We start from the raw sequence: 22,264 nt of genomic DNA, 5'->3' as shown, positions 1-22,264 counted from the left end.
GGATGCTTCTGTTTGAGATGCAGCATATGGGTCAGATGTGAGCCAGGCTGTTCTGCAGGCCCCGACTGTCCTTTCCCAAGCACGGTGCCATGCTGAGCAAAAACCACTGGGGATTTGGGTCAAGCTGGGTAATTCTCAGGCATAAGAGGAGGTGGAGCATTAAGTCAAGCCAGTAGTTGGTAAACACGTTGTGATGTGACTTCTCTTGCTGAACTGTGACTATCTAGCCAGGACCAGTGATGTGATTGATACAAGATAGTGGCAACAAATGATGAGGACTAGGGCATAGTATAGGTGAAGGCTGCATTATCAAATTTTTTTTTTTTTTTTTAAATAGGGCTTAAGCTGCTGCACATTAATGCCTTTCAGAATAGCTTTTCTCACCCAGAGGAGGTCATAGCAGTCATAATTTTGAGTCTTCCAGCATCCTGTTATTACTTGGGCAACCTCCTTATTGTCCCTGTTGCAGAGCAGCCTTGCCTTTGGCCTGAGAAGCTGCACCTGAGGGTACCAAACATGTGGTGTGGTGTTCCCCTCCAGCTGCTTTTCTGCCAGTCCTCTGACCCTCTGGAGTGAAACACACTGTCAAGGGTATCCATGCAGAAGTTGAGTCCTTCTGACTAAAAGGCTGAATCAGTCTTGCAGCCCTTTGCTAGTCAGTTACCTCAGTATTTTTCCTAATTGCCATCATTTCAGGCAACTGCAACCTTCTCTGCTTTTACCATGTGGTTTTGTAATATCTCCATATGAAAGAAGATAGCACTTCTCTGAAAGGCTGATTTAAAAATAAACAAATAAATAAATAAAATAAAGCCCAAATCAAAAAGGCTGTCAGTGTTTGCTCAGCACCAAGGACTGCTGGAGGTGTTTTGGACTTCATGGGAGTAGATAGGGAGGACAAGAGAGGTGATGAAATCAGTGTATCATGTCTCTGCAATGTATCACAGGACCTGATTTCCGTGCATGTGGTATGTAGGATGAATAAGCTTTTGGTTTTGGTAAGCAGAGAAATAGATCTGGTTAATTTAGGGTATTGTGGGGTTTTTTGGGCAGGTTGTTTGTTTTTTCTTGTCGAACATTTTACTTATTATCTATAAAAAAACCCAACCTCCTCCCCCCCCGCAACAACTTGTCAATTTTTTTTGTACTAATACTAAAAATGCTCAGAGGAAGGCACAGCTATGTGTCGTACAGGAATTTCCTAACTTCTTGGTAGAGTAACTATTGGGATAGAAAAAAAAAATCACGATAGAGTTTTTTGTTGACTACAGGGAACGACATGCACAAGTCTGGTGCATGTATTTTGGCTCTTGATCTGTTTATTTGTAGGATTCCTTGCTATATCTCTACATAGTACAGCTTGGGCATGAGTTGGTTGCCTAGATGTTGGTGAGTGAGTGGTTCCTTCAAGGGGGATGTCGAGGGTATCTAGGACATCTGTATGAGGCTGGCGTCACAGCACATGGCCTACAGTTGATTTGCCACCTTCTTGAGCAGCAGCTGAAGAGTAAGTAGGGCATCATGTGAATGTTCACAAACGTTTAGGCATAGCTATCTGAATACAGCTTGTCCAGATTTCTGCAGGACAAAGGGGAGCAGTGAGAGACTTAATGAAACAACCCAATAATGTAATTGCAAATGGTCCTGCATTTCCCACAGTGTTCCGCCAGTGACCCTCTTTTGAGTTGGAGAACTGAAAAGTAGTATTTCTATACTCAGAACCCTTAAATGCCCTTGGGACCTTGGTTTCTGGCCCCAGAAACCAGTTTCCATTTGGACTTTGCTAGGTAAATTATATACACGCTGTCTGAGTACCAGAGGGATTAATCAATAGGCCTGAACCCTTCAAAAACCCTTATAGCTTAGCATCAACCTGTGAGCCTGTCCAAAAGGAAAGACTTGATTAGTTTGAAAGGAGTTTCCTTCTGCTCTAGCATCTTCATGTGTTTGACTTTAGGGATTGCTACAGAGTCATTTAGCAAGTGCTAATTTGTTGAAGAACAAATAAACCAGTGGTGGTTTTGTTATGAGTCTTCTCTCCAGTAACTCCTGTGCATAAAAAGAGAATGCAATTTGGTTTCTTTACCTGCTTTTTGTGGTATGAAGAAATCAGTGTTTATTGGTATTTAAAGGATTTATGGCTTAAGAAAATTTGTGGCTTAAGAAAATTACTTCTCCCTTTCTTCTCTACCGAAGTTGTCTGGGAGGCTAAGCTCACTTAGAGCTATCCTACACCTCAAAGCTAAACGGATGTTTTGCTCCTGTAACAAAGCATTGATTTTGCTATGGAGCTGGCAATGAGTAATATACCCTGTCCTCTGTGAGTGTGTGCTGCCAACACATCCTTCAAGTTCAGGTTCCTGCCCCTCCTTTCCCTCGGGGAAACCCGAGCTGCTCACCTGCTTTGCTCCCCGGGTACAGCAGTCACCAGGTTATAACTCTGTGCCTTTTAATAGCCTCGTTGCTTTAATTGTGTAATGGTGATGTGTGGTTTTAATTTGCTCCCCGTTTTAATGAGATCTTCAGCTGTCTTCCCAGAGGGGAAAGCTTTGTTTTCCAAGAGCCTCTTCCCAGAAGGAATGAATCTCTGCTAATGAGGCGTGAAAAGGCGGAGTGGTAACGGGAGTGTTTACAGGGAGAAGGGAAATATCTGTGAGTCTTGGGTACTGCGGAGCCTTGTGATGATTCCAGAGCCTATGGCACTGTATAAATACCCATTCCCATGTATAAATAGTCACTCTGGTGCGTGGTGTCCCTGGGATCCTGCTGGCTTTGGGAACAGCGACGTGTAACAGCCTTGTCTCCTGGCATGGAGGAAGCCAGCCCGGTTGTGGTGTGACCATTAGGAGCTGAATCAACAGGGTTGTTGGGGAGACAGGAAAGCAGATCCCTCATTCCCAGGGAGATAAACCCCCTTGTTTCTCCCTTTCCTGGCAGATGAAGTAGGGGGGTTGCTGTGAAAGTGTTGGGGGGAGGAGGGAGTGTGCAGTCAAGTGGCTGGCGTGAACAGACCCTCCACCTCCCAGACCATGAAAATGGGTTTGGGCAGTGAGAGCCAAGAATCAGAGAGGATTTAGGGCCAAAATTTCCATTTGGGGGTTTTGTGGAAAAACTGCTTGAGGCACACAAATACTTGCACAGAAACGAAGCCTTCCTAATCTGCTCACCCACGAGGATCTGTCTGACTGCTATTTCACTCATCATCACAGGTAGATTTGGAAGGAAGATCTGTTTGACCTGCTGGCCAGGAAAAGGATGCCTATACCAGGTGTGTAGTCCTGGGCTAAATCTTAGAGTAGGGATGCAAAATTCTCTCCCAGCTTTGGTCTTTTTGGTGAGCTTTGCACAGCTAAATTGCAGGGATTTAATGCAAACCCTGGTTATTAGGTGTTGTTAGTTCAGGTCAGTTTGCAAAGAAAGCATCTTTCTCAGCACATGCTCCAAACCTTGTAACTAATGCAAGATAATGGTAAAGAATATTTGGAGTGCTTTGGACTGTCTTCAAGAAAACATAAAGGCAGTCTTCAGGCTTCATATTTTGCCTTCCTTTTTGCCATTACGTGTTTGAATTTAAATACAGGTTTTGAAAAATAGAATTGTTATCATGTACTATATCAGATAGGTTTAAGCAATTATTTTATTTCAAAAAGGGTTCTTCCGTGTACTCCAGACTCTTCAGTGACACAGTTCTATTTGTCCAAGGGAAGTTTTTCATGCTAAATCTCTTTATATAAATCTTTATCTAATTACCAGCAGCCATGTCATAGATATTTATTAGGGATTTGCCTGTAGAACCACAAAGTAGGATTTCAGATATGTCTGTACTTAGTGTGTAGGTTTCAGCTGGTTTAACTAAAGGTTTGATTATATAAACTGATGCTTGCTTTATTTTAAGACTGGATTGTGGGGTTTTTTTGATTGTTTTTGTTTTTTGGTTTGTTTTGGTTTTTTTTTACGAAGTAAATATATTTAAGTGAGCCTGGAATAAGCCTTCCTCAAACAGCACAAACTTAAAGCAGTTTATCTCGGTCCATTGTTTTCCTGTAGGTTAGTAATACAATCTGAACTGGTTAGGTTTAAAATAGATGTAAATATGTGCTTTCTGGTCATTTAGGCATCATGGCTCTGTGAATGGGAAGGCTTTCTCCTTTAAAGACAGAAAAAGCCTTTCAGATTACTTAGGGGTCTACTTGAATTAATTGTTGGGAAAATATATTGTTCAGGTTTGGGCATCATAAGAGCTGTGGAATGTATTTGCCCTGCAGTTTTCTATCTTTGTTCCTCTTGCTGCTTGACCTTAAGCAGTGTTTGTTCCAGCCTGGCCAGTGACTCCTTTGACTTGGCTGTGATGTCAGAGCACTCAAACTCAAGTGCTGCTTTTCTTCTCTTCCATGCATTTTTGTGTTTGTCATGTGTATTGGTGTTCTCTCACAACTTCTGAAGAGAGTTTTCCCTACTGGAAATCAGCTTCCTCTGCTGAGAGTTGGCCAAGGGCTGCTGACAGTCTTAGGAAGTCATGGTGTAATAGTGGGGTTCAGAATCAGGGTGAATGTAACCAAAGTTATGTCTTAACATTTAGTAGACAGAAAATAAATGAAAAGCAGAAAATCCAGGTATATGGATAAACCACTGATTTTTCAGCCTGATTTTTCTCATCGGTCAGTCTCATGGAAAGTTCTTCTTGTCAAATGCTGTTTGCTCCTCAGAACTGCCAGCTTTGTGTAATGTCTGACACTATATAGAAGGTATGTACTTTCAAATATTGTTTTCATGCCACTGGCATAGGCTAGCTCAGAAAGAGAGCAAAGCCCATTGAACAAACAAGCTGTCCAGTTGAAATTGCTGTTTATACATCATCAACAGTTAAATTTATAATTTTAAGAAATCCAGCTTGTAAGCTAGTTCAATGCACAGATGCAACTACACCAACACAACACCTGTTACTTGACTTTTCATTTTTACTGAATCTGTGCTTGTTCTTTCCCAGCCATCTCCCCAGATGTACGTCATGAGACTGGGACTTCTAGTTCCGTGGCTGTGGCCAAAACTGTTGCTTTTACTTCACTTTCCTCTCTGGGTACAAGACCAAGCACCAGCACTTCTTAGGGCCAGGTGGTGCTTTACTAAAATAGCTGTTTTGGTAGATGTAAGGAAATCCACAACAGGAAGAATCTCAAGCTAAAACACAGAGTGCTGTGTAGCAGCAATTCAAGCAGCAGAGAGAAACCAAAAATGACCAGTGTTTGAGCAACAAATGTAAATTTTCTGATACACGAGATTCAAAATGTTCCAAAGGGTGAGTCAGGAAGAAGAGGGTCGGGTGACGTCAACATTTGCATTTCAGAGACTGAAAAAGAAATGTTGCAATGATTCTGTATTTGCTGAATTTTTTTTTTCTCTGCTTACTCAGCTCCACCATCCCTCTTCCCGTAAGTAAAAATTAGTTAACTTCAGAGCAGTATCTTGTGCAAGATAATATTTTTAGGACAACTTCTTTTGATTTAATGCAATTAAATATATAGTTCCTGTAAGAAACATGAAGTTTGGGGATAAAGAAAAGCATGCATTCTCTGAATATAAACCCTTCTTCGGAAGCATCATTTAAGATTTTTCTTAGGATTTTAATTAGAGCTATGAAATGCTGAGACTTCAGTGTCTACTTACAAATTCCTTTTTTTTGTAATTCAGCTTGTAAAAGTAGCAGCTGTCTAATGTGTTATTTGTAACTGGCATCATATAAAAATACCTAGGGGTGGCTTATCTGTCCATGATTTTGTATTGCCCGTTCTCCTTGGTATGTCTAACAAGATGTGCTGGGCTTACACAAACCCCTCGCATGTACATCTTCACACATCACTTCAGTAACTGAACAGAACTTTGGCTTGGAAAGTGCTTGGGCACCACGTCAGCAGGGAGTTCTAGCCTCACTTCTGTCACTTTGTTCTCAAAGGTGGTTTTGCTGCCAGTGGTATGCCTTGTTTGTGTAAGCATTGTAAGAAGTCAAGTGCCTGTCGAGTAGTTTCCATGTTGAGAACAGCTACAGATGAAAGGTGGTTGAACTTGCTGGACAGCACATGTTGCTCCTTCTTTTGAAATCGCTTTCTCTTAACTCATGGGATCTCAAAAGTCTCTGGAGCAGGCATACTTACAGAGACTTTACCTTGGAGAGGTCATCTGTGCTTTCCTTCAAAGGCTGCCTCATCTCCTCGTTGGCCTTTAGAAAATGCCATAGCAACAAAACCTGCAATTATTCTCCTACAAAATAATTTGGCGTAGTCTAAGCTACTTATTATGCCCCTTAGTGTTTGTAAAGAATAGCAGAGGCAGGTTCATGTTGCAGGCCAGCTTGACATACTGCCTGGGAAACAGAGGAGCTGAAGCTGCAGAAGAGTTTTGAGTGGTCCCCATGTTTTCTGCAGAAACTGCGTCAACCCTGAGTAATAATTAATTACCATGATGAAGACTGGCACATACTGTTCTTTTGGTATGTTGACCCACAATTACCCTTTTCTTTCTACTGACTAAGAGCCCGATCTGTCAGCATTAGCCTTAATGGTATTCTCTAATGGGGGGAAAAAGAAAGTAATATTTGCTTTGGGTTCATCAGCCCACTGAAAGTGCAGAATAGACATGATTTCCTTCGCTTGAGCATATGTCTGCAATTTGAGACTGGGGGGAAAAAAAAAAGAAAAAAGCATTGAAAGTGAAGAAAACATCTGATGCCATCTCCTACTGGGAACAGATTTCTTTGTACTTCTTCCTTGTTTATCTTTAGGCTTTCAGAGGTTGGCACATGAGTCATGCTGCTGTCCAGCAATATGGTATTAAGTTCATGCAATTCAAAGTTTGGTATAACACCACTATAACCCACACCTGACACTGGCATCCATGCCATGTATATATTTTGGAAGGGAGAGGGCAAATTCATAGGTTCAATTAAATCTGATTCTCACATTCCTCTGAAGTAAATGCAAATTTCAATAGTGTTTTTTTTTTTTTTTTTTTTTTTTTTTTGTTGTTGTTGTTGTTGTTGTTGTTTTTTTTTTTTTTTTTTTTTATGGACCATTTTCATTGTCTTTAAATCTGGTTTCAGTAGGTAAGAAGGTTGCAGAACAAGGGAATGGCTAATCCGCAGAATCATGGAATCATGGAATGGTTTGGGTTGGAAGGCATCTTTAAAGATCACCTAGTTCCAACCCCCGTGCATGGGCAGGGACATCTCCCAGTAGACCAGGCTGCTCAAGGCCTCATCCAACCTGGGCTTGAACACTTCCAGGGAGGGAGTAGCAACAACTTCCTTGGGCAACCTGTCCCAGTGTTTCACCACCCTCAAATTAAAGAATTTCTTCCTCATGTCTAACCTAAATCTCCTCTCTTCAAGTTTAAAACCCTTTCCCCTTGTCCTCTCACTACACATCTGTGTAAAATGCCCTACCACAGCTTTCTTGGAGTCCCCCCTTCAGATATTGGAAGGTTGTTATAACAAGTACATAGTGATTGAAGAGGAACTGCCTTATACTTGATTGCTCTAAACAAGCATTTATCAATCAAGTGGAGTGAAATCCTGCAATAAATTAGTTAGCTAAGATCTTTGCAGTGGTGGCTAGAAGTCAGAATTTCAAGGCATGATTTCTGGCAGTGTGTTTCTGCGTAGGAGGGAATGCATGTGAATTCTGTTGGTGATTTGGAAAGCTTTTCTTCCTCTAAAAGCAATTTAGACAGTGTCCTTGATTCCTGCTCCAGCAGCAAAGTTATTCTGCTGCTACTGTAATCCAGCACTGATGAAATGGGTATCTTGAGCTGAAACATGAGATGGATTCACTCAAGGAGTACTTAGTATAGCTGTGCAGAGTTTGGATGAAAATGCTTATGTATTTGATATTTTTCTCGCTTCTGATGGGAAGGCCTTCATGGTGATTTGCTGAGTGGAAGGTGAGGCAAGTAGCCAGCAGAACTGATCAAAGAAGAAAGGATGCTCTGTGACCTGCACAGTCAAATTTCAGTCATCAGTCTGTTACCGAACCATGGCAGTCAGATGGGAACTCATGACTGCTCTGATGAACACAGTTTAGTTGACCCAGGTATTAAGGTGGACAAGGTGAAGTGAAAGGCATCTGCTAATGCTGAGTTACTCTGGACTGAGAGGAAGTCCCTGCTTGTGGAGTAGCATTTGAAGAGGGTTTTTCAACATCAACAGGAGTAGTTATTCTGCAGTGGTTGTGTACCCAATTCCTGTAAATGCCAGGCTAAGCTGTTACGTGGTCAATTTGGCATCACAGAATGGTACATTTTTACATGTATTAATGTATGTTACCCATATATATAGTTTTCATGTTATTTTCTTCAAAACTGGAGAATAAGTGCTCAGAACTGTGCTTGTTTCTTTACCTCTGAATGTTCCAGCATGAGTCACTATCTAAGTCACTAGATTAACCTTTCCATTGAGATACACAGCATGGCTGGTTTTATGATTTGAAGCAGTTTTGTTCCATAAACAAAATAGCATTGCTTTCTGCTTCTTGTTAACCTTTCATTTGAAACCTATCATAATATTTCATCCATGCTTCTGACTAGCTGTGAGCTAGCACTAAATGGGGCTTTAGCTCCATTTCCTACTCCCTTGCAACAGCAGTGGCACTGCCATCTCTCAGGACCTCTGCTCCATGCAGGAGATGCTCTTTAGCTCCATTTCCTACTCCTTTGCAACAGCAGTGGCACTGCCATCTCTCAGGACCTCTGCTCCATGCAGGAGATGATCTTTAGCTCCATTTCCTACTCCCTTGCAACAGCAGTGGCACTGCCATCTCTCAGGACCTCTGCTCCATGCAGGAGATGCTCTTTCCCCAGCCAGTGGTGCTCCCTATCACTGACTGACCTTTCAGAAGATTACTATCAGTGATCCTCAAAAAAACTTGCATTATCCTATCCTGAATCTAAGTACTACTTATGTTTTAGTGTGAGATTGTTTGGTTTATGATAACCTTTTCTACAGCTAGCATCATCTTTTATTATTGCAGCTCTGTTCTTCATATCCTTCCACCATCACCCCATGCATGTGTATTTTCCTTGCAAATCCATTTGGATGGAACATAGTGTCATAGGGCATGTACAGGCATGTTCTGTGATGCTGAATTCCATGTAGAGATGCACTTGGAACTTTCTACAAGCTGTAGATTAAAGTTCTTATGACATTTTGAGTGAGTATTGAGGTAAAAAAAAAAAAATTTAAAAGGCAGGAAAGATCTCTGTGTATTTGGAAATTTAGTTGTTGTCTCTCTCTTTTGGTCATATTGAAGCCTTTAACAAAAGTTTAATTTGATAGTGATGATGGGGGAACAACCTTGAAAGTGCAGCTGAGGATTTTGCTTGTGACTGGATAGTACTTGCAGTCATCACTGAAGTCTGAGACGAAGTTGCTCTTCTCTTTTAGAGGTTGATGGTGATCGTTTAGAAAATAACCAAAGAAATATGTTCAGAAATAACCAAAGGTGAGTGGGTGGGTATTTCTGGAGCTGAAGATCACCATTTATTGCTTGAGGGAAAACACAGGCCACATGGAATCTGTGAGTAGGCCCAGAAGAGACAACATAGTATAGGCCACTGTCCAGCAAGGAGTGAAATTATAAGATTTAAGTGCAACTGAACACAGCTACTAGTGACGTAGCTGAGAGGGCTTACCTTTGTTTGTGCTGTTCCTATAGCAGATTGCCATAGTTTTTGTCTGTGGGACTGTTAGTTTTCATATTTCTCTTTGTGAATGTAAGGGGGCAGTCACATCCTGCTTTAAGAGCAATCTGTTTACATAATAAAGGATACTACCAAATAAAAAATTTGGTTTAATTTAGATTTTAAAATATAAAATTAACTCTAAAATATGAAATAAAATGGAATACTTAGTAGTGTTTATCTACTATCCCTAAGAAGAGCATTGCAGTTTATCTGTTATAACTAAGAAAAATACTGCACTACTACAACTGTATTTGTTGGTGTGTAGGGTTTTTTTCTCCTGATTTATTTTTTTTTTAAGGTTATATGAAGTATGGCAACTCATCCTACATAATCTTTTTGATGTGGGTTGTTGTTGGCAGTTGCAGAGCCATTCCATGTTTCCTTGGTTATGCAATTAAGAACTCTCAAAGACATGTATTGCAAGGAGCAGGTGTTATATTAAGTGCATGAAACTAGTAATAATAATTAAAAAATCTCCCATCTGATAACAGATCAGAAGCAGATTGAAAATTTACTCAAAGCAATAGGGTTTTTTCCCAGCCACAGCAGAAGGCTTTTTATCAGAACTACAGATCAGCTGCTCCTGTGGTTTTTGTTTGTTTTTTATTTCCTCCAGCACTGGTTGATTTCTATCTGTGGAATGAATTTTTTTGTGAGTGAAAAGACCAGCAACCTTCTGTTCCTCTTCTGAGACTGCTGTTCTCTGTCACTGGTATTTTGGGTAGGCTTTTTCTAAAGATAAAAAGGCATCTTCTTAAGCAGACAGTTGAACTGTTCTGCTTCAGTGACTTCTCCATGCATTAAAGAAAAAATGTCTGAAAATATATCTTGCTACTAGAGAGAATACTGCATTCAGTATGTTTGCAAGTGTCTGCAGCATGACTGGGGAAATCTTGGACTTGCTTAAGTGTCTATGAAAAAGGTAGCTGTGGTGGGTTTGAATTTCCATTTTTCTTCAAATTACTTCCTGAAAAAAACGGTGACTTTAAATATTTCAGGAAGGTTTTTTGTGCTGAAATATTAATTCTAGTCATTAAATATTTAAATTGCAATGGATGTTTGGAGTTTAAACTATCCTTTCCAAGCTGCACCAGCACATAACTTGGTCATTAGGAACCAAAAGACAAAATGTGTTATCTCAGCTCTATCATTCACTAACAGTGTCATGAATGAGATATTTTGGGCTTGCATAACTTCTTACTTAAACCAATTAAGAGACAGGAGTGAAAGAGTTTGCAGGGTCTGGTAGAATAAAGATATATAGCTGAAAAAAATAAATAACAAAATTGCCATTTAAAAAGCAAAACCACAGTCAACCAGAGCAGAAAGGAGTAGGGAAAAAAAAGCCCCCAAACTGTATAGCTTTACAACTGCATCCAATGAGGAGAGGTAGCAGGCAGAAACAACCCTTTGTCTTCTAACAGCCTGAGCCTTGCATAGTGTTTTCTGTGTTGTGGACTTGTGCTTGCCTGAGAAGTAAAATCCATTTATCTACATCAGGAGGAAAGCTCCTGATATGTTTCTGTATAGCAGCAATTATAACCGAGGAACCAAATTCCTGCCCCTCCTTGCTGAGCTGCTTGGGGCTGCTGAGCCTGTGCAGCAGGAGATGCTGAAGGGTCCTTCTGTGCCTTCAGCCCAGAGTATATATACCAGTTAAACATAAATACAATGAACAAACCCCTCCCAGAAGTTACTGGGAGTGTGTTTTCAATAGTTGTGTTCTCTTTTTATCAGCACAGTTCTAGCTCCGGCAGTAAAATGGTGGCCTTATCCTTATGGAAGTAGGAGCCATGCTGGTGGTACCATTTAGGCAGCCTGAAGTTCTCTGCATGGGCATCTCTATCTGGAGGCAGAGAATCTTGTTTAGGTAGAACTGATCCTGTAGAACTTTGACAAAAATGTGTTTGTTCCAAAATAATTTCCTGGTCAAAGAAATACACGTGTGCTTATCTTTGTGCTCAGTTTTATTAAAATAAGTGGAGCTGTATTTTGAAAGCAAGGCATGTTTCTAAGAGGCATTGGGCAGGGGTGGGGTGTCCAGGGGAGTCCTTAGCTGGATTTGAACTAAATACATAGTTGTATAATAACAAGAGCAGCTCCAAGCACTGTGTCACTATACCGTATCAAACCACCCCCAAAAATGTGGCCATGTGTCTTCCCCAGTCACAAATGAACATTTTGCTGCCTACAGCTGCCATGGATTGCCTAAGAAAACTGCAAATCCACCTTTCCCAGGGCAGGATGCCTGCCCAGAAAGATGCCCAAGAGGATCTTTCTCAGCTTCTCCTGCTCATGTGGTCTGTCCTGACCCTGGGGCCAGCGTGGGGAGTTGTACTCTGGGGATGAAGGATTTTCTTGTAGTTTGAGGTCACTGCAGGTGTGAGCTGGCAGTGGCTGCGGGGCATGTGGGACAGGTAAGGGAAAAAGGCACATTGCAAGTCGTTTTTCCCATGGCCATTATTTTTAGGCAGCCAGTGTGTAGGCAAGTTAGTAACTAAATAAAGTATCCCTGCTGTTCCTTTCGGGGTGTCTGTCCTGAGAAAACCAGATAGCTTATGGGACTGCACAGGTAGTTGATTTATTTGGATTTCCAGTGAAAGAGGAGGCTTAAAACATAGGTTTTAAACTGGGGGATGGGATTTTGACATTCAGTCTAATTATATACATCCCTAGATAGAGGTTTTGAAACCATGGACGCCATGGAATTTAGCCTGAGTTTTCACTGGCCTGCAGGAACTGAACACTTTGTCTCTCTGCTTATCTCTGTTTCAGAGAAATGGTTGAGAGGGGCTTTTAGTTCTGCAGACTCAGATATTTTAGTGTCTCCTGGACCTCAACTGCAGTCAAGTAGACCTGGGCTTGGGTGCCTGGGAGCAAGGCACAGGCAGCACTGCTTGGGCTGTGCTGAGGGTGCTGGTACTGGAGATGCTGGCCCCTCAGAGCTGCTGGGAGGGGGATGCAAGGAGGATCCCCAGGGTGGCTCTCAGGGCAATTGAGAAAAGCCCTGGTACCCAGAGATGGAGAGGCATTGCTGGACTGGCATGTATGGCACACATCCCCAGAGGTGGACTAACCCAGTTCTTCTAACATGGGATTTTTAAAAATGGATGAAATCCGAGATACAGCTGAAGCAAATGTGTTTTCTGGTGTATTTGGCACTAAGTCTGTCTCTTTCTGCTGCCTACTAATGTCTAGGAAAAGTGGTAAGGACTTTCAAATATTTACTAAATGCCAATGTGATATCTAGTTGTTTGTTTTTTCTTTTTTTTTTTCAGGTTGATTTTTATTTAAAGCAAACCAGTGAAGATGACACCAAAACATGAAAAACAAGTAAGTCACATCTAAGCTTTAATAAAAAAGGATTCTAGTTGGGAGGATTGAATTTCATTAAGGCTGGACCAGGAAGGATTGATTGTATTCTTCAGGCTTTTAATTGCCAGGCTACAGAATATTCTGAAGTGATGTAGTGCCAGTTCCTTTTGTTAAAGTTTCATGGAAGAATCAAATATTCATTGGGTCAGAGAGAAGAAGCGTAAGTGAGTCTGTGCATAAGGGGCTCAGACACTCACACGGGAGGGAAGGACTTGGATTTCAGTCCTTCTGCTCCCCATGTCTTCAGGTATCTTGTAGGAATAATCGTTGGAGTCTGGGTGTGAGCTCTGAATACCAGATGAGTGGACCACACACTTGCGAGTTCTCTTTTGTTGAGTCCCAAAGAACTTTAAAAGTTTCAAGAAATTATTTTGTCTCAGCTGTTAGTCTCTTATCAGCCTTTCTACTTAAAATGTGTGGAGGGAAGATGGCAACATTACCAGTGTGAAAAGCCCCATGTCCATTGTGGTTGATCCTTTTACTAAGAGGCAACCTGATGGGAAACTCTCTTTTTCTTGGAAGCTTTGTGGAAAATGACTCTTAAGGACTAATTGACTAATCAAATGTGTAACAGTGGCACCATGGAGCATGAGGTTATCACCTGATTAAAATACAGTTGAAATGATTAATGCAAATAATCATCCAATGCAACATTATTTTTATTCCTTCTCCTTGTGGGAGATTTTTTTCCCCCCTATTAAAAATAGATGTTCCCATTTCAGGTTTTGTATTTTCCTTATAGGAAAATGTTAAAAAGACTTCTCAGAAACACAGTTTTTGTGGTCAAATGCTATACAGTAGAGCTTCTGGCTTATACTTGTCTTTGAGCAATCCATTGCATTTTGCAGAAATATTTCCATCAGAATAAAGAAGGGGGGGGGGCAGTAGGGCAGGGGGGGCGAAGGCTTGTGTTTGCTTTAGCTGCTTTTATGGTGGATTCTTCCTTTGGAGGCAAATCTGAATGGGAACATTTCAGTTTTAAGTCCTTGCATCCACATGTCTTCAGTGCTGCCCTTCTCTGCTGTCACCACTTAGGTCCTTTGCATAGGACTTTAACCATGAATGAGTAAATGTAAGCCAGGCCTCTGGGGCACTTTGGCCATTTTGTCATTTATTTGTAACCACTAATTACATAGACTACTCCAGGTCTTGAGGACAGGGTAGCAAAATGCCACTGGTGTCATGCCTAAACTGGCTGGTTTAAATGGGAATTAAAAAGCACATCCAGCCTGAGAAGCTGCTCCACTGATTCCTGCTTGGTAAGTAGTTATGACTCCGTGTTGCAGTAGTTATAACTGCTTTTGGCATTCTTCATGAGGATGTTTAGGCTAATTTGTCTGCTGAGATTCATATCAAAGATATAGGGGTAGCAGTTTGCATAGAAAATGTTTTGCCTATGAACTTAACAGTTTCCAGGAAGAAGAATTAAATGGAGATGCCACAATTTTTTTATTTTTATTTTTTTTTTCTTTTTTGTTGTCTGTATTGTTTGCTGTGCAATAGGCCTCCACAACCAGTCTTGGATACTGAATTGTCAGCAATAAGTTCTGGTCTTGAGTGAATGTTTGCACTTAGGAATTACAGGACAGATATAGTTCTTGAGTGCATGATACACATGCATGTATTGTGCCCCTCCATTAAGGAAAAAAAAGGAGGGGGGAAAAAAGTGTATTCAGTGTGTCGTAGCTAGATCTGCAATTCTGGAAAAACCAAACAGAACTGGGTGGGGGAAAAAAAGACTCCTGGAGAAGGGCTGTAGATGATGAAAGCAAAAAGTCCCTGAAAGCTTATCTGTCTTTGGGCTCTGCTTCCTGGCCATAGGGCTGGGCTGGGATGGAGTCCTGTGACAAAAGATAAAGTCTGCATGTTGGCTGTGGGAGGAAGAGGTGAGCCTTGCCTTCCTGAAATGAACGGTGCATTACTTGAAGGTAGCCATGCCTACTGAGAGTATCCTCATCTTTATAGCAAGATGGGGAGAGAAGGGGTTATATACGGAGGACAGAGGCAATTATTAGCCAGAACTGCTGTAATCTGGTGACTGTGAATGCAGAATGGGCTGAGCATACAACAGCAATCTCCCAGAGGAATATTCTGCTAACTAAATCTGCTGACATAGATCCTAACGTAGCCTATATGTGAATACTGGCCCTTACAAGCTTACTTCTGCTTTCTTCTGGGAGGCATAAGGACCTATTCTGGCCTAGTATCAGCATCTATGCTGGGCAGTTAAGGCTGCTTGGATGAAATCAATATTGCTGTCCTGGTGTGAGGTCCTTTATCCTGGAAAAGGCTTAAGGGTTCAAAGAGAAGGGATACTCTGTGTGTGAAATATTACTGTTCTGGAGCAGCAGAAACTGTAATGGGAATTGGAGCTAAAGCTTCCTGGATTCAAGTTGTTTACAGGAGAAGTAGCAATGGGTCTTGAGAAAGGCTGTACAATTTTGGTTTTGTTCTCTAATTGCTTAACATTTATCTTGCTTCATTCTGAACTCAGCCTCTGTATTCTTTGGTAAATAAAGAGGGGAGGAAAAAAAACCCAAACCAACACCCAATCTTCTGCTGAAATTATGGTGTTTTAAATCACAGCTGACACTGCATTTGAGGACTGCAGTTTGCTGAGCTGCTCTGCTGTACTGCAGATCATTTTCGCTCTTAGGTCAGTGATACACATCCCCAGCACCTCCTTTGCACAGTGTGAACAGCAAGTCTCCTTTCTTCTGTAGGTAGAAACTGAAGGATGCTTGATTGCCACAGTATTTAAACTCTAACTATTTAATTGGAAGTTAAAAGTATACAGAGTGGTTTCTTTTGTGTGTTAATTGTGGTCTGGAATGATTTACAAGGTGACTCATAGCTAATGCAACCTTTTATCATAATACTTTAGTATAATAGACGGTGAAAAAGAATCATTTTACTTGGAGGATTTTGATTCTGTACAAAGGAGAGGGTTACAGAAGTTTATTTGGAGATGAAGTAATTTGGGGAAGCTGGACAAAAGGAAGGGCAATGAGATGCCAGTACAGCAGTGGATGAGAGGAATGGGGCTGAGGTTGGGTTGTCAGGAGGTCACCTTCAGCTGTGCCTTCTGGGCTGCAACAGTTGAAGGGAAGAGGAGAGCAGTGATGCTCCTGGCATAAATCCAGTGTGTTCAGAAGTGGTTGCAGGTCTGGGGAGGAGTGGAACACAGGGAAATAGGAGGCTTAGGAAGACAAAAACTTGAAAGAACGTAAGATGTGCATGTGAAAAGATGTTACAGTGGGTCCAACAGTATGTGGTGTCTATATGTGTATTAAATAAGATGGACAGTCAGGCAAACAACAACCAAAAATTTTCTTCTTTTGTTCAGCACATTGCTCAGGATCTGCTCAGGGAATAACTTCCTCTAGTCTCCCACGAGTGTTTTTTGTAAAAGTAAAGGCATGACCCTGAGCTGGTAGAAGTGATTACAACTCTGTCTGTTTGTTCCTCTCTTACCACTTCGGTGTGGGGTCAGAAAGCTGCAAAGGAGACTCAGGCCTCTGGTGGTCTTTGGTGAAGAAAGAAGCAACAGGGGTGGTGGGAGCTTTCTTTGACAAGGTGCTTGTGACACATCCTGAAAGGGTATCCAGCAATACTGCAGAAAACACCCCTGTGACTAGGAGCTGGGCTAAGTAAGATAAAACTGTGGGCTGTATCCAGCCATCAGGCCACAGGCTCCCCCTCCCTGAAGTACCACCTGGAACTCAGAGTGGTAAATGATTTATTCCAGACCACGAAAACCTCCCTGCCATGGACAGAGTGCAGTGACTGTTCAGGGAGAAAGAATATCTTTTTTCGTCCAAAGTTGTCATTCTTTTCCTGTCACTCAGTTGAAGTTTGCTCCTGGTGGCATATTGAAATGTGTGTGGTGGTGGCAGCAGAAGACTTGGCAGAAGAATAAAGGTTTATTCTGTCATTTGTGCATTTTGGGCATGCAGCGACACATTTTTGAGAGCTTTCTGTTATTTCCAGAGATTTCTTTATGTACCACTTTTATGCAAAGTCATGCTAAAATAGCATATTATTTCTCAGAGACACTGTCATTCTTCCCACAGTTGATTCCTGCACATAGAGATCTTGCGCAGTGCCTTCCTCTCAGGGAGAATATATCTGTAGCTTAAAATGATGCAGTTTTCTTTAAATGAGTCATTGCTTAAGTGGTTGGCTTAGCTTTTTGTGTGAATAGTTTAATAAAGCAACTGAAATAGGGTAAAAAATTGCTTGGGGAAAAGCAGGTAGTTATGCAGATTTTTAACCTTTGTATTTCAAGGAAGCAAAGCTTCTGCCCCAGTATGAACATACAGATTTAGATTTACCAGGTTCTTTTTGTTTTCAGTGTTGTGGGGTGGGGTGTTTTTAGTGGGTTTTTTTGGGGGGGTGTTTTTGGTTGTTTTTTTGTTTTTTTTTTTTTTAAAAACACATGATACAGCTGAAGTAATTATCTGGTTACATTCTTTCTTCATCCTCTTTCAATTCCTGTTAGTGATGCCCTGCTAGATCACCATAGTGCCACCAGGCTCTCACAGTCCTACAAGATGCCTCTAAATTATTACATAAATATAAGAATTAAAAGGAAGTAGACTATATATGACAACTTCTACAACAAATACTCAGTATCATTGTCCTTCCAAGTGGGGAAGTACTCTCTGCAGCTTGGCTGTGGTGCTTACTTGGGGAGGTTGATGGCCAGGTCCTGCATCCTCAGGTGGACTCTGACTTAAGTTCCTGGTGTTTCAAGAAGTGTATGTGGCAGAGAAGAACTAATGTCCTTCCACACAGCGTCTGGGATGCTAGGCTTGAGACCTTGAATTCTCTGAAATGAGTCTGTCCAAGGCAATTGATGGTGGTTACACCTTTTTCACTGGGCTGGAAGGAGTCCTGTATTTTGGATATAGGAAAAAGGCAGTTTTCCACCACCTTGTGGGTGTACCTACCTATGAATACTTGATTTAAAAAAGAAAAAAGAGAAAATTTAGGAGCCAATAAAATGCTATATGTGTGTATTTGGTACATGAAGCAGGTTTGTAACACATTCTTTGTGAATGTTGACTACAAGGATGGGAAAAGGCTAAAATAGCTGCCTGGTTCTCTCTTGCATGTGGGACTTTGAATATTAGGTTTTCAGTTTGTAGCTACTGAAATCACTAAATCTCCCATGCGTGAAACATGTGTGACCCTTCACAGTATTAATCTGAAATACTCATTTTCAGCTAGCAGCTTGGCAAGGAATTTCCCAGACATGTGGTGTAGCTCAGATGATTCATTGCTTTTCGCTTCTCCATTTATAGGGTTGCAAAATTCAGTAAACCAGCAGTTCAGTTTTTAATCTGGGCACAGTGGTTTGGGGAACAGCAAAGCAAGAAAGAGTCTTTAGGCTCCCTTTGTCTTCTGAAATTAATTGCTTGATTTTTATTATGCGCTTGCAGGAATTTGTAACTGTCTTGGTGAGAGATCCCAGGACACAAAAAGAAGACTCATGGCATTCTTACATAGACTATGAGATATTTATTCATGTAAGTATTAAAGAAATCAACACAGATTCTTCGGGGTGTTAATGAAATCTTTTTTACACCACTTCTGGGAGGCTGTAGGATGTTATTCTCCTCTTAAAGGCTGAGATGCTGTGGAAGAGGTAAGGTGTGTTGGGCAAAGGCTGCACTGAAGGTCGGGGGTAGAACTGGGAAGTGAACCTGATGTTGTGTTTGTATGTGCATTTCACAATGTCTTGCAGCAGAGACTGTTCTTAGCTTTACTGATCAGCTAAAAGATTGTCATAGTCAGTGATATCTTGCCTTTATAGGAGAAGGGTGGTGTTCAGGTATTCATGGCAAAACAGGTTTCTTTTCAAGTAATTATCTGGTTATTTGTCCTTTTAAATTCTCCTAAGACCTTCTTTTGGCCATTTTATCTGATTGCTGCGGTGTGGCTGTTTTCAGTATACCTTGATATTCATGTTATGCTAGTTTAGTGGTGTTTGGATATGTCAAGTAACTACATTTGGGTTTATGACTGTAATCTACCATGTGTTAATGGGAGTGCACTTAGAATTACGGTTCTCTTGTGTCTTAAATCTGCCCTTCACGTGATTTTGTTTTGTAGATTATTCTTCTTTGGTGGATGACATACAGAAGTAGTTAGCCTAGTTTCCCTAATCTAGATCCAGGGATTTTAATTACATTGAAAAATTAAATAGTGTACTGTATCAATTATCAGGTGAAAAATCTGAGAGCACTGTGTTCTATGGTTATTGTTTGGCACAAGACCAAAAGCATTTCCTTCTGTGTGTGGGAGAGTTAAGCATTCAGTGCAGTGAGAGCAAGCAGTCCAATGATGGCTTCTTAAATGTCCATCATGGTAAGTACTTCTCCCCTGTGGGGCAGTAAGAGCCGTGAAATTTTTACATTTTGCAGCATGGTTTAAGTACTGATTCCAAAGCGATTATATTGTTGACTGCTGGTAAATGGCAGATTTGTCATCATCATCATCCATCTTCAGGAGATGGTTTGAGTTGAAATAGACCTTAAAGATCATCTAGTTCCAACTCACCTGCATGGACAGGCATTTGGCAGGGTGGGTGCTGTATTACTGTTTCACAGGCATTGGTGCTTCTGAGTAGAAGTGTATCAATGATTTCTCAGTGACTGCTGTGCTGGGGTGATATCATTGAGACCTGGAGTTGCCTGATTCAGCCCTGGGCATTTTTGAAGCTGATAAGCAGCAGATCAGCTTCTTGCCAGGACTTTCAGAGACCAAGTGTCTAGGTCATTCCTACCATCAAGGCTTCTTAGTGGTTTAAACATCTTCTGTCTATTAGGGTCTTAGACCAGCAGGATTTCTTTTCTGCCCACTACTTCAAGCATCTGGCTTCTTAAAATGTGAAGTGTCTCTGATACTTGTATATTCCAGAAGTCTGGCATCTTTGGGCCCTGTACAATCTGCATCATGTGGCTTGTCTAGGAGCTGTGGCTCTTGGCATCTTATTGAGGGTGGGTTGGACTGCAGGCAGATTTATAACAGATTTATAAACCCTCCTGCAGGGTGGGGTTTAGTCTAAGCATATGATCCACAGGAAAATTCAGCAAATGGATTTAATTTTCATGGATTGTTTCTCTTTTGATGAATTGGCATTTTTCTAATGGACTGATAGCATTCTGTGGGAAGATTTCCAAATGCTGCTACTTGCAGAGAGCAGTTTCTCTGATTTAAGTAGGATTGCGCAGTGGAAGAACTCTATGTAGCTGTTTGCAGGTTTAGAATTAGAATATCTAGATTTTTTTTTTCCCTGCAAAGATTGGCACTATCTGCTGAAATTTTTTTCTGAGATCTTTTTTCCTTTTACTGCAAGTTGTACTGTAATCCAGATCTCTTGCTTTTAAAAAGAAAAAAAGAGATGAAAAATATTTCTCTGAGAAGCAGAATAAACTGTCACCAATCCTGTCTGAGATAAAAAGCAGTCCTAAACCTAAACTGAATTATTGTTAAGGTTTCTCTTGGTGTCTCAGGGATTAGCATCTCAGATGTGTTTTTAATACCATGGCTGCACTTTAGCTTAAGCTGATTTACAAAGTAACACGTTTTTTATTTCTCAACAGACAAACAGTATATGCTTTACAAGGAAAACATCCTGTGTTAGAAGACGCTTTAGAGAATTTGTTTGGCTTCGGCAGAGGCTTCAGAGCAATGCAGCACTTATGTGAGTTACCTTATTTATGGCTTTTTAATAAGCAGTCAGTCATGGAAGGGGAGGTTTGGTTCATCTTAATGCTGACAGTTAAAGAAACTGGAACTGGGATGTATCCTGCATTTCTTACTAGCACGAGTTTATTCATTACAAGGCATTTTCTCTGCTTTAAACCTGGAAGAATGTGATTTGTGCTGATAGACTTTGTTTGGTAACATTCCCTCTCCTCTAATTCATAACAGATTTGATCTGTGTTTCCTTTTGCTGTGTACAGGTAGCAGAAAGAGCAATCCAGTGTAGGTAGACAAACCTCCTCTTGGTGCTTTTAGGGCAAGTACCATAGGAGAGGCAGTCAAATATGCATGCAGGCATACCAACTGGACCAGAAAAATCTGGTTTATATATTTTTCCCCTTGAGGTGTGTGGGAAGCCCTGTAGTTTCTCAGCCTAGTGTTCCCAAGCTTGATTTCATGAGCTTCCGGAACACGAGCCATGAATTTCATGTGCTAGGGGTTGGCACTTGCTCATTGCATTTTTCTCTGCTGTTTCAGACTTAGTCTGTACTGTGTTTTTGCTTCTTGTTTATACAGACAGTTACCTGAACTGCCATCTAAAACTCCCTTTTTCAACATGAACAATCCCCATCATGTGGACCATCGCCGGCAGGGTCTGCAGGAATTCCTGGAGAAGTAAGTACAGCCTGTCCTAGAGATACTGGCATTTTTATGATGTCACCTGTTTTCTGGTGTACAGTAGCTCATCCCTGGTACTTGAGAGCCACCGTGTGGTCATCTGCACATGGTACATGCTTGGTTTTATTTTTTATTTGCTAAGTCATATTTCATACACGTGACTTCAGCTCTATTGGTTGAAAGGAAACTTCAGCAGTGCTTCATAGCATTGGTTATAAATAACAGTTTTGGATTTATGTCACTTTGCAGTCGCATACTAAGGTTGGGAGATCTTTCATTGGGATATCTGTGTCTAGCTGCTTTCAGGAATGAGCTAGACGTTCTCATACAAAAGAACAGACTTTTCTCCTGCTTTATGTTCATGGAAAATGTGTTGTTGTGGGATCAGCCCCTGGAAGTCTGGGGAAATTGTATGGCAAGGTCTCCTAACACAGGTATTTCCTATAATGCCAGTTACTTTGTTTACTGGTTTCACTGGCATAATCAAGCTCTAGCAGCTGTGGCCATTTGCAGTACAGCTGCAATCTGTATAAAAGCATTCACCTGTGGGGTTGTGTGGAGGGTGAGTGTAGAGGAAGGGTGTAGCCTTATCTTAGATGCTGACCATCTTTAGGAGGGAGTACTGTGCAGGTTTCAGTTTTGCATCCATCGGTCTTGCTGCTGCAGCCATGTCAACTTCTGCAGTGCCAGATACCCTGTTGGTGTCATTTTCTGCTTTTGCTGCTGTTCTGGTAGTACCCTGGCACTGCTGGTGTAAGAGCAGGCTGCT

General features: G+C 41.2%; 1 protein-coding gene across 1 annotated transcript in view; it reads left to right on the top strand.

The window, feature by feature from the left end:
- The window catches only part of SNX10 (sorting nexin 10), a 36,044-nt gene that overhangs the window by 2,926 nt on the left and 10,854 nt on the right, over nt 1-22,264 (top strand). Inside the window, exons 2-5 of the mRNA XM_071735654.1 lie at nt 13,008-13,062; nt 18,549-18,635; nt 20,715-20,815; nt 21,394-21,492. Coding sequence (XP_071591755.1) covers nt 13,039-13,062; nt 18,549-18,635; nt 20,715-20,815; nt 21,394-21,492 — 311 coding nt within the window. The 5' untranslated portion in view covers nt 13,008-13,038. The remainder of the gene's footprint in view (nt 1-13,007; nt 13,063-18,548; nt 18,636-20,714; nt 20,816-21,393; nt 21,493-22,264) is intronic.

This window comes from Heliangelus exortis, chromosome 2 (assembly GCF_036169615.1).
Source record: "Heliangelus exortis chromosome 2, bHelExo1.hap1, whole genome shotgun sequence".
NCBI lineage: Eukaryota > Metazoa > Chordata > Aves > Apodiformes > Trochilidae > Heliangelus > Heliangelus exortis.
Note: the sequence above shows the minus strand (reverse complement) of the source record. Positions and strands in the feature narration are given on the sequence as shown.